This window comes from Lepidochelys kempii, chromosome 12 (genome assembly GCF_965140265.1).
Source record: "Lepidochelys kempii isolate rLepKem1 chromosome 12, rLepKem1.hap2, whole genome shotgun sequence".
Classification (NCBI taxonomy): Eukaryota; Metazoa; Chordata; order Testudines; family Cheloniidae; genus Lepidochelys; species Lepidochelys kempii.
Genome location: NC_133267.1, coordinates 42,618,837 through 42,631,291, shown reverse-complemented (window position 1 = coordinate 42,631,291; position 12,455 = coordinate 42,618,837). Strand labels below are relative to the sequence as shown.

The 12,455-nt window shown below is 44.3% G+C and overlaps 1 protein-coding gene across 1 annotated transcript in view; it reads right to left on the bottom strand.

Annotated features, from left to right (window-relative positions):
• Window positions 1-12,455, bottom strand: part of LOC140896510 (uncharacterized) — a 347,929-nt gene that overhangs the window by 152,406 nt on the left and 183,068 nt on the right. Inside the window, exon 5 of the mRNA XM_073308434.1 lies at window positions 5,367-5,499. Within this exon, the coding sequence (XP_073164535.1) occupies window positions 5,367-5,499 (133 nt within the window). The remainder of the gene's footprint in view (window positions 1-5,366; window positions 5,500-12,455) is intronic.

The window sequence follows — 12,455 nt, the reverse complement described above, 5'->3', positions numbered from 1 at the left end:
TAAAGGGAATGGGGGAAAATGCATACATGAGATCCATTCCCCAATTTAGGAGAAATGTGTCTGTCAAACATAGCCTGTCCACTCCTGTTTGTAAGCAGAAAAGAGGGCATTTTGCATTGAGTGTGCTGGCAAACAGGTCTGCAGTTAATAATCACCAATGTTTGAAGATATCCTGAATTAATGAATTGTTTGGGGACCATCTGTGCATTTGTGACAATTCTCTGCTGAGGCAATCTGCTAACTTGTTGTGTTCTTTTACAATATGTAAGGCAATCAGGTAAATGTTGTACTATATACACCAATCCCATAGCTCTATCGCTTTGTTGAATAGGTGGGTCAAATAAGTCCTTCCTTGTTTGTTCACGTAATAAACTGCAGCCATGTTGTCTGTGGCAAGCTGGATAACTGTGTTGTGTATCTGCAGGAGAAACATTTTGTGGGCCAGAGGGATTGCCCGTAGCTCCAATACATTTGTGTGTAACAATGTTTCCTTAGCTCTTGTCCCTTAACGTCCCTACTCTACTTGTGCTACATTGATGACATCATCATCATCTGGACCCATGGAAAAGAAGCCCTTGAGGAATTCTACCATGATTTCAACAATTTCCATCCCACCATCAACCTCAGCCTAGACCAATCCACACAAGCGGTCCATTTCCTGGACGTTACTGTGCTAATAAGCGATTAGGGAGGGATAGCTCAGTGAGGGGAGAGATAGCTCATTGGCCTGCTAAACCCAGGGTTGTGAGTTCAATCCTTAAGGGGGTCATTTAGGGATCTGGGGAAAAAATTGGGGATTGGTCCTGCTTTGAGTGGGGAGTTGGACTAGATGACCTCCTAAGGTCCCTTCCAAACCGCATATTCCATAATTCTATGATGGTCACATAAACACCACCCTATACTGGAAACCTACTGACCGCTATACTTACCTACATGCCTCCAGCTCCCATCCAGGACACACCACACGATCCATTGTCTACAGCCAAGCTCTAAGACACAACCGCATTTGCTCCAATCCCTCAGACAAAGACAAACACCTACAAGATCTCTATCAAGCATTCTTAAAACTATTATACGCACCAGCTGAAGTGAAAAAACAGATTGACAGAGCCAGAAGAATACCCAGAAGTCACCTACTACAGGACAGGCCCAACAAAGAAAATAACAGAATACCACTAGCCATCACCTTCAGCCCCCAACTAAAACCTCTCCAACGCATCATCAAGGATCTACAACCTATCCTGAAGGACGATCCATCACTCTCACAGATCTTGGGAGACAGACCAGTCCTCGCTTACAGACAGCCCCCAACCTGAAGCAAATACTCTCCAGCAACCACACACCACCCAGGAACCTCTCCTTGCAACAAAGCCCGATGCCAACTCTGTCCACATATTTATTAAAGTGACACCATCATAGGACCTAATCACATTAGGCATGCCATCAGGGGCTCGTTCACCTGCACATCTACCAATGTGATCTATGCTACCATGTGCCAGCAATGCCCCTCTGCCATGTACATTGGCCAAACCAGACAGTCGCTACGCAAAAGAATAAATGGACACAAATCTGAAATTAGGAATCATAACATTCAAAAACCGGTAGGAGAACACTTCAACCTCTCTGGCCACTCAGTAAAAGATTTAAGGGTGGCAATTTTGCAACAGAAAAGCTTCAAAAACAGACTCCAACGAGAAACTGCTGAGCTTGAATTAATATGCAAACTAAATACCATTAACTTGGGTTTGAATAGAGACTGGGAGCGGCTGGGTCATTATACATATTGAATCTATTTCCCTAACTAAGTATCCTCACACCTTCTTGTCAACTGTTTAAACGGGCTATCTTGATTATCACTACAAAAGTTTTTTTTTCCTGCTGATAATAGCTCATCTTAACTAATTAGCCTCTTACAGTTTGTATGGCAACTTCCACCTTCTCTGTATATATATCTTCTTACTATATGTTCCATTCTATGCATCTGATGAAGTGGGCTGTAGCCCACGAAAGCTTGTGCTCTAATAAATTTGTTAGTCTCTAAGGTGCCACAAGTACTCCTGTTCTTTTTGCAGATACAGACTAACACGGCTGCTACTCTGAAACCTGGGATTCTTTGAGGCTCCAAAGACCCTTTACTACCTGAGTGTAAAGATGTGCCTGCCTTGGATGCATCCGTGGTTACTATTAACTGTGGCTGACATGGGCTGAATACTTCCTTGGACACAGTCTGCGGATGTAGCTACTGTGCTGGAGAACGAAAAGTCTTGGGCGGTTCTATAACCCTCTTCAGCCTCCTAACAATGTTGGGGTAGGAATTCTTCAGGACCAAGACTGAAGAGGCCTCATTCTGAGTCTGGCATAGGTGCTACAAATGTCATCGATGCCACTAGTCTCAGTGGCTTCAGAAAAAGCTCTGCCATGTGAACTGGGAGTCTTCAGTGAAGGTATGGAATCTGTTATTTTAGGACCCCTCTCCTCCAGCAGAAAGGCCCTTCCTTTGACAGAGTCGAAGGTCTCCCCTATGAAGGGAATGAGAAGTAATTTTTGTTTGTTTTTGATGAGACCCAGGGTTCCAAACAGAGAATAAGTGTTCTGAATGGCTGCCTCTAATTCTTCTTTGCATTGGTCCTTTAGCAACCAATCATCTAAATACGGGAATACAGAAGAAACTTGCTTTCTCACTACTGGAGCTGAACATTGTAAACACTCTGGGTGAAGTGGAGAGACTGAAAGGTGGGACTGCATTGAAAGTGGTATAAATGAAGGACAAAGCATAAGTACTTTTGGTGGGATGATCTAATGGGAATGTGGAAATATGCCTCTGAGTTCAAGAGCAGCAAACCAATCTAGAGCAGAATAATTAGATCCCAGGAAAGCATCCTGAATGGAAACTTCCTGATATATTTGTTTAGATCCCAGAGACCTAAAATCAGTCTGAGGTCTCCCTTCTTTTTGGGAATTGGAAAGGAATGGGAGTGGAATCTTTTGTTTCTGGAAGCCAAGGGAACTTGTTTTATAGCAACCATGCTCAGAAGAGCTTGTACTTCTATTCATAACACACTCCTGTGGGAGGGGTCCCTGAAGAGGGAGGGAGGGAGGGATTTGTACAGAGGGAGTGATCTGAATGGGATAGTATAACCTTCTTTTACTATATCTAAAACCCATTAAGTCCAAGATGATAGCTGTCCAAGCATTGTAAAATTTGGACAGAAGGCTCCCAAATTGATTTACTAAAATTGGTTTGAAGCTGTCAACTAACAGGTCAGACCTGAGGGTTGGCATGTGGCAAAGCAGATGCGGCTGAGGGATTCTTTGTGCTCATATGAGGTTTGAAGGGTTTCTTCCTGTCACGCATCTGAGAATGTTTGTGGCTGATGGTGCTGCTGATGGTACAGTTGCCTCTTCTGATAAGAGGTGGATGAAGAAGTTGGCACATGCTGTCTGTGATATCTGAACACTGGGGTAGAAGTTCTTCTGTAAGGTGGCATGAGTTCTTGAGACCTAGCTGTAACAGAGTGTCCTTCAGCTTACCAATGTATCATCAATCTTAACACTAAATAAGCCTTCTCTGTCGAAGGGTAAATCTTCTGTTTTGGGCCTGGTATCTGGTGGGAGAGGAGAGGAATATAGCCAAGCATGTCTACATAGAGTTATTGCTGTTGCCAATGATCTAGAGACAGCATCAGACATGGCAAATGATGCCCTAAGGGCATGTCTGGCTATATTTTGGCCTTCATTAATAATGGATGATGTCAACTTCCTTTAGTCCTCTGGTAGATGCTTGTGCAAAGAGCCATCTTCTCCCACAATTCAAAATGACATCTGGCCATCACCGCTTGGTAGTTAGCTATATGCTTATGTAAGCATGCAGAAGAAAATAAGAACATAAGAATGGCCATACTGGGTCAGACCAATGGTCCATCTAGCCCACTATACTGTTTTTCAACAGTGGCTGGTGCCAGATGCTTCAGAGGGAGAGAACAGAACAGAGCAAGTGATCCATCCTCTGTCATCCAGTCCCATCTTCTAGCAGTTCGAGGTTTAGGGACACCCAGAGCATGGGGCTACATGCCTGATCATCTTAGCTAATACATTCTCTCACAAATGAGGGCAGTGTACCTATTGCAGATAAGAACGGCCATACTGAGTCAGACCAAAGGTCCATCTAGCCCTGTATCCTGTCTGCCGACAGTGGCCACTGCCAGGTGCCCCAGAGGGAATGAACAGAACAGGTAATCATCAAGTGATCCATCCTCTGTCACCCATTCCCAGCTTCTGGCAGTAACAGGCTAGGGACACCATCCCTGCCCATCCTGGCTAATAGCCACTGATGGATCTATCCCCCATGAGCTTATCTAATTCCTTTTTGAACCCAGTTACACTTTTAGCTGTCATAACATCCCCTGGCAACGAGTTCCACAGGTTGACCATACACTAAGTGAAGAACTTGGGTTTGTTTTAAACCTGCTGCCTATTAATTTCATTGGGTAACCCCTGGTTCTTGAGTTTTGGGAAATAACACTTCCTTATTCACTTTCTCCACACTATTCATGATTTTATAGACCTCTATCATGGTCTCCCTCACCCTTAGTTGTCTCTTTTCTAAGCTGAACAGTCTCGGTCTTTTTAATCTCTCCTCATATGGAAGTTGCTCCACACTCCTAATCATTTTTGTTGCCCTTCTCTACACCTTTTCTAATTCTAATCAATCTTTTTTGAGAGAGGGTGACCAGAGCTGCATGCAATATTCAATGTGTGGGTGTACCATGGATTTATATAGTGGTATTATGATATCTTTTATCTTATCTATCCCTTTCCTAATGGTTCTTAACATTGCTAGCCTTTTTGACTGCCACTCCGCATTGAGCAGATGTTTTCATGTTCCCTCCAAGGAAGATCTATCAAAATGACCAGCTTGATTTCGCAATGGGAATTGTGAGGGTCTGTTTCAATCGCAGCGCTAGTGTCTATGTGGTTATGACTCCTCTTAACTTGCCTCTGGAGATACTTTCCTTTCCTTACCTGTGATCAGATTCAGTGATCACCCCCCATCAACTCAGTCACCACTAGCCACAATCTATGGTCACTCAGTCTCTTGGGGAATCCTTTCAGCACAGTGTCATCTTGTCTCACTGTAAATCAGTGGCCTGGAATCTGAATCTTTCACCTCCACCAGCTACTCCTTTCCCAATGCAAATTGTAAGTGGCCATCATCTGTGATGGGCTGGACTCTTTTAGGATTCACAAAGCTAGGCTTTCCAGCAGTGCTACAAGCAGTTGAGTTGCAAGAAACAGCTATGCAGACACCTTCCTGCATGGTTCATTCAGAGCAGACACATGGTACATGCAAGCAAGGTAGAACCTACCTCTGCTTTTGATTTTTCCTGGTTGTGATTTGCCTCCATCAGATGGACATTTAACTGATGAATAAGCTGCTCTTTAGATGCCAGCTGAACCCTCAGTTCTTCTTGCTCCATTATTTGCTGTGGTGGAGTGACACTGAAACAAATTAAAATACCAGTAAAAAAGGACTCCTGGCAGAGGAAAGATGGAAATCAGAGACATGTCCTTGTGACATGAGTCTTAGCAGCCAGAGAGAACGTGCACAGGTGGCCCAGGTTAAACAATAAGACATCCTCTCTAAAAGGTACTGCTAATTTACAGGATTCAACTGACAAAATATAAAGTCTCAGGCCACCTTTCCTTCCTGCAGCTGAACAGTCTAAACTCTGGCAAACAATAAAAAACCCCACCATAAACAGAGTAGCTCTTACATCTCAGAGCTCCTGCTTCTGGTCAGCAAACCCCAGGGTTGGCCTCTCTTGACAACAGCCCTTTCGAAGCTTATGTTCAGCTGCTCCTGATTGCATAGGTCAGGAAGAATCCCAGCTGGGATTTAGCCCCAATCCCTACCCCCCCATGCCACTGTCTGGCTTGGCAGAGCCTCTTCCTAAGGACACTAGTGAGGCAGGGTGCAGAAAGGATGTAGGACCCTGTGCAGGGGACACCAAAAGCCCCATACACACAAGCACTGTCTTCAGTATGTAGGGCATGGTAAAGAGACACCAGCTACATGGCTGTGACTGTCCACACAGGAATCCAGATGCTCCCATCCAATGCATGGTGCAAAGGGGAGCAAAATCACAAAAAATCTACAAGACTAGGTTGGGGGAGGGGGAAGACAGCTACGTGGTAGCATTCTGCACCACCACCTAGTCACCCCATCTTTTTGGCTGCTATGTGGGTGCTCAGAAGACAGTGTGCCCAGGAGAAAGGAAGGATTAATGGTTCCCTTTCAGGGCACAGTAGCTTATGGTGCAAAATAGGATATCACTGAGGGGTGATGGGCTGTCAAGGGCATATCAATGGCTGTACAGTAGGATGGTGTGCCAGGTGACTGGAGATGGAGTGGTGGGGACTTGAGGTAGCATGGAGGGAATATCTCTTGTGGGACAGGGATCTGTAGGGTGTTTTCCTACAGATCTCAGCCCAATAAAGCATTTGGCAAGCCATGCGCCTTGTACTGTCTGCAGAGCTGCCAGCCCCTCCTCTCCAAGGTGAAGATTCAGCAGACTGTCAATCTAACACACCCCTTGAGATTTACAGGTGAGTTTTCCTCTCCCACAGACTTTACACAGGAGGGGAATATGTGGTACTCGATTCACCTCTGTTAAGACAGGCTGGGTATGCAATTTGAATCCCCTAAGCCAGTGGAGGAAGCTGCTCTTCATAGAGCTATTCACAGGGATTCTGCAGGAAAGAGCTTTAACTTACATTCTAGGTTCCACAGACACCTTGCTGGTGGATAATGCCTAGGGGATATGCAGATCTGATGTGTTTCCTGGGCTCCTGGCTGGTGCTGCCCACTTTTGGGACAGCACTGGCTGGCTCTGGGTCCCTAAGCAAAATAATGGGGGTTGCAGGTGCCTTGTGCTATTGCAACCCTCTTCCAGGCAGACTTTCTGCTGCCAGTGCATTGTAGCTGGGTTCTGCCATTAGTTAGCCAGGAGAGAATCCAGCATGCAGGCTATGGCTAGGAAGCATAAGACACACCAGCATCCATTTCCTCTAGTTGTAATAAGGTTGTCCGTGCAGTGAGCAAGTCACAATCAGAGATGCAAATTCCACGTTTGCATTTCCTCCACTTCTCTCTCCTTGTCTCTTGCTCCCACCGCCTGTTCCCAACCCAGGAGTCAAAAATTGGGCAGGACAGTAGTAGGAACTAATCACAGACTTTAAGGTCAGAAGGGACCATTAGGATCGTCTAGTCTGACCTACTGCAGGCCATGAAGTCTCACCCATGCACTCCTGTAACAAACCTCTAACCTATGTCTGAGCTATTGAAGTCCTCAAATCATTATTTAAAGACTTCGAGGTGCAGAGAATCCTTCAGCAAGTGACCTGTGCCCCACGCTGCAGAGGAAGGCGAAAAACCCCCAGGGCCTTTCTGCCCTGGAGGAAAATTCCTTCCTGACCCCAAATATGGCGATCAGCTAAAGCCTGAGCATGTGGGCAAGACTCACCAGCCAGACACCCAGGAAAGAATTCTCTGTAGTAACCCAGATCCCACCCCATCTAACATCCCATCACAGGCCATCGGGCATATCTACCACTAATAGTTGAAGAGCTATTAATTGCCAAAATTAGGCTATCCCATGATATCATCCCTTCCATAAACTTATCAAGCTTAGTCTTTTGCTCCCACTGCTTCCCTTGGAAGACTGTTCCAGAACTTCACTCCTCTGATGGTTAGAAACCTTCATCTAATTTCAAGTCTAAACTTCCTGATGGGCAGTTTATATCCATTTGTTCTTGTGTCCACATTGGTACTGAGCTTAAATAATACTTCTCCCTCTGTGGTATTTATCCCTCTGATATATTTATAGAGAGCAATCATATCTCCTCTCAGCCTTCTTCTGGTTAGGCTAAACAAGCCAAGCTCTTTGAGTCTCCTTTCATAAGACAGGTTTTCCATTCCTCAGATCATCCTAGTAGTCCTTCTCTGTACCTGTTCCAGTTTGAATTCATCTTTCTTAAACATGGGAGACCAGAATATTCCAGAAGAATATACCAGTGCCTTGTATAACAGTACTAACACCTCCTTATCTCTACTGGAAATACCTCGCCTGATGCATCCCAAGACCGCATTAACTTTTTTCACGGCCATATCACACTGGCGGCTCATAGTCATCCTATGATCGACCAATACCCCAAGGACCTTCTCCTCCTCTGTTACTTCCAAGTGATGCATCCCCAGTTTATAACAAAAATTCTTGTTATTAATCCCTAAATGCATGACCTTGCACTTTTCACTATTAAATTTCACCCTATTACTGGCACCTTAGAGACTAACAAATTTATTTGAGCATAAGCTTTTGTGAGCTACAGCTCACTTCATCTGATGCATTCAGTGGCTTCTTTTCCATGGGTTCAGATGATGAAGATGTCATCAATGTAGCGCAAGTAGAGTAGGGGCATTAGGGGATGAGAGCTGTACCCACCTGCTGAAGTGAAGAAACAGACTGACAGAGCCAGAAGAGTACCCAGAAGTCACCTACTACAGGACAGGCCCAAAAAGAAAATAACAGAACGCCACTAGCCATCACCTTCAGCCCCCAACTAAAACCTCTCCAATGCATCATCAAGGATTTACAACCTATCCGGAAGGACGACCCATCACTCTCACAGATCTTGGGAGACAGGCCAGTCCTTGCTTACAGACACCCCCAACCTGAAGCAAATCCTCACCAGCAACTACATACCACACAACAGAACCACTAACCCAGGAACCTATCCTTGCAACAAAGCCCGTTGCCAACTGTATCCACATATCTATTCAGGGACACCATCATAGGGCCTAATCACATCAGCCACACTATCAGAGGCTCGTTCATCTGCACATCTACCAATGTGATATATGCCATCATGTGCCAGCAATGCCCCTCTGCCATGTACATTGGCCAAACTGGACAGTCTCTACGTAAAAGAATAAATGGACACAAATCAGACGTCAAGAATTATAACATTCAAAAACCAGTCGGAGAACACTTCAATCTCTCTGGTCACTCGATTAGAGACCTAAAAGTGGCAATTCTTCAACAAAAAAACTTCAAAAACAGACTCCAACGAGAGACTTCTGAATTGGAATTAATTTGCAAACTGGATACAATTAACTTAGTCTTGAATAGAGACCGGGAGTGGATAGGTCATTACACAAAGTAAAACTATTTCCTCATGTTTATCCCCACCCCCCACTGTTCCTCAGACGTTCCTGTCAACTGCTGGAAATGGCCCACCTTGATTATCACTACAAAAGGTCCCCCGTCCCCCCCGCGCTCTCCTGCTGGTAATAGCTCACCTTACCTGATCACTCTGGTTACAGTGTGTATGGTAACAGCCATTGTTTCATGTTCTCTATGTATATAAATCTACCCACTGTATTTTTCACTGAATGCATCCGATGAAGTGAGCTGTAGCTCACGAAAGCTTACGCTCAAATAAATTGGTTAGTCTCTAAGGTGCCACAAGTCCGCCTTTTCTTTTTGCAAATACAGACTAACATGGCTGCTACTCTGAAACCATCCTATTACTATTACTCCAGTTTATAAGGTCATCCAGATCTTCCTGTATGATATCCCATCCTTCTCTGTATTGGCAATACCTCCCAGCTTTGTGCCATCTGCAAACTTTATTAGCACTCCCCCACTTTTTGTGCCAAGGTCAGTAATAAAAAGATGAAATAAGATCGGTCCCAAAACCGATCCCTGAGGAACTCCATTGATAACCTCCTTCCAGCCTGACAGTTCACCTTTTAGTGTGACCCGTTGTAGTCTTCCCTTTAACCAGTTCCTTATCTACCTTTCAGTTTTCATATTGATCCCCATCTTTTCCAATTTAGCTAATAATTCCCCATGTGGAACCATATCAAATGCCTTACTGAAATGGAGGTAAATTAGATCCACTGCATTTCCTTTGTCTAAAAAACCTGTTACCTTCTCAAAGAAGGAGATCAGGTTGGTTTGACACACTCTACCTTTTGTAAAGCCATGTTGTATTTTGTCCCAATTACCATTGACCTCAATGTCCTTAACTACTTTCTCCTTCAAAATTTTTTCCAAGACCTTGCCTACTACAGATGTCAAACTATCAGACCTGTAGTTACCCGGATCACTTTTTTTCCCCTTTCTTAAAAATAGGAACTATGTTAGCGATTCTCCAATCATACGGTACAACCCCAGAGTTTACAGATTCATTAAAATTTTTTGCTAATGGGCTTGCAATTTCATGTGCCAATTCCTTTAATATTCCAGGATGAAAATTATCTGGGCCTCCCGATTTAGTACCATTAAGCTGTTTGAGTTTCGCTTCTATCTCGGATGTGGTAATATCTACCTCCGTACCCTCATTCCCATTTGTCATGCTACAATTATCCCTAAGCTCCTCATTTGCCTCACTAAAGACTGAGACAAAGTAATTGTTTAGATATTGGGCCATGCCTAGATTATCCTTAACCTCCACTCCATCCTCAGTGTTTAGCAGTTCCACCTCTTCTTTATTTTCTTCTAATATATATGGCTATCGAACCTTTTACTGTTGGTTTTAATTCCCTTTGCAAGGTCCAACTCTACATGGATTTTGGCCTCTCCCCCTTTATCCCTACATGTTCTGACCTCAATAAGGTAGCTTTCCTTGCTGATCTCTCCCATCTTCCACTACTTGTAGGCTTTCTGCTTTTTCTTAATAACCTCTCTAAGATGCTTGCTCATCCAGCTTGGTCTACAACTCCTGACTATGAATTTACCCCCTTTCTTCGGGTGCAGGCTTCTGATAGTTTCTGCAAGTTTGACTTGAAGGAATTCCAGGCCTCCTCCGCCTTTAGATCCACAAGTTCTTCAGTCCAATCCACTTCCCTAACTAATTTCTTTAATTTTTTTAAGTTTGCTCTTTTGAAATCAAAAACCCTAGTCACAGATCTATTTTTGTTTATCCTTCCATTTAGTTTGAACTGAATTAGCTCATGATCGCTCGAACCAAGGTTGTCCCCTACAGCCATTTCTTCTATGAGGTCCTCACTACTCACCAAAACCAAATCTAAAATGGCATCCCCTCTAGTCGGTTCAGCAGCTCCTTGGTGAAGGAATCCATCAGCTATCGCATCCAGGAAAATCTGAGCCCTTTTATTATTACTAGCACTTGTCCTCCAGTCTATATCTGGGAAGTTAAAATCTCCCATGATCATGCAATTCCCGTTAGTATTTATTTCATTAAAAACATTGAAGAGGGCTCTGTCCATATCCAAATCAGATCCCGGCGGCCTATAGCCCACCCCAAGCACTATCCCAGGGGAGGCTCTAGGAGCTTTCTTCCCCAATGTGATTTTTGCCCAGACGGACTCTGTCATATCCGTTCCATCGCTTCTTATTTCTTTACATTCTACCTCATCATTGATCTACAATGCTACTCCACCACCTTTGCCTTTATTTCTGTCTTTCCTAAACAGCACAGACCCCTCAATACCCGTACTCCAGTCCTGACGACTCTTCCACCCTGTTTCTGTTCTCCCGAGAATAGCTGGTTTCCCTTCCTGCACCAGTAGCTCTAGTTCCTCCATTTTGTTACCTCGGCTCCTCGCGTTGGGGTACAAACAGTGAACATAGAGGAGATACAAAAAGCAAACTGCAGCAAAAATCAACGATTTAATAATCAGCAAGCCTTTGTGTGTGCGGGGGGGAGAGGGGGGAAGGGAGCCTGTTTGTAACAAACATCGCTGTCACCACTGCTGCGGGTAAAAATGACAAGGGAACAACATACAATAACAAAATGGGAGCAAATGAAAATCACCTTGCAGGCTTATATGTGCATGAGCTCACACACACAAAAACACCACAAACAGAACTCAGCTCTGCCTACTGGGAATGCCAACCCTCAGGCTAACCCTAAAGCAAGTATTAACCTACTTATTGCACCCTTAGGCAATTTGCAGGGCCAGGAAACTGAGCATTTGGGGAACAGACTGGTCAGATCTCAGCAATATCTGTGATCCAATATCCTGTGATCATCTGAGGAAAATGACAAGAGCTATTTACCGTATTAGGAACATTTTTCAGCCATTTCCTTGATGTGGCTGGAGAAAAGGTCATTTTGTTTAACAAGAAGTGCCAGTGTTTTTAACAGAACAATTGCTGTTGCAGGATTAGAACCTTCAACGAGCTTCTCTTCCTCCAACATATAGGAAATAAATGTGCAGCAAATCTAGAGCTTAGTTGTATCATCCACATTCAGATCACTGTTCTGGCCCATCTCAGAGCATATGGTACAAAACAGAACCACTACCATTGGCCCCGCTGACTGAACACCATCAACCAGAGCGGTGCAGACCCATGAGATTGTGAACTAAGGCAGTTTACGCTAAAGACTCTGCATTCTTGGGAACAGAGAAGGTGAGCAGCAGAAGA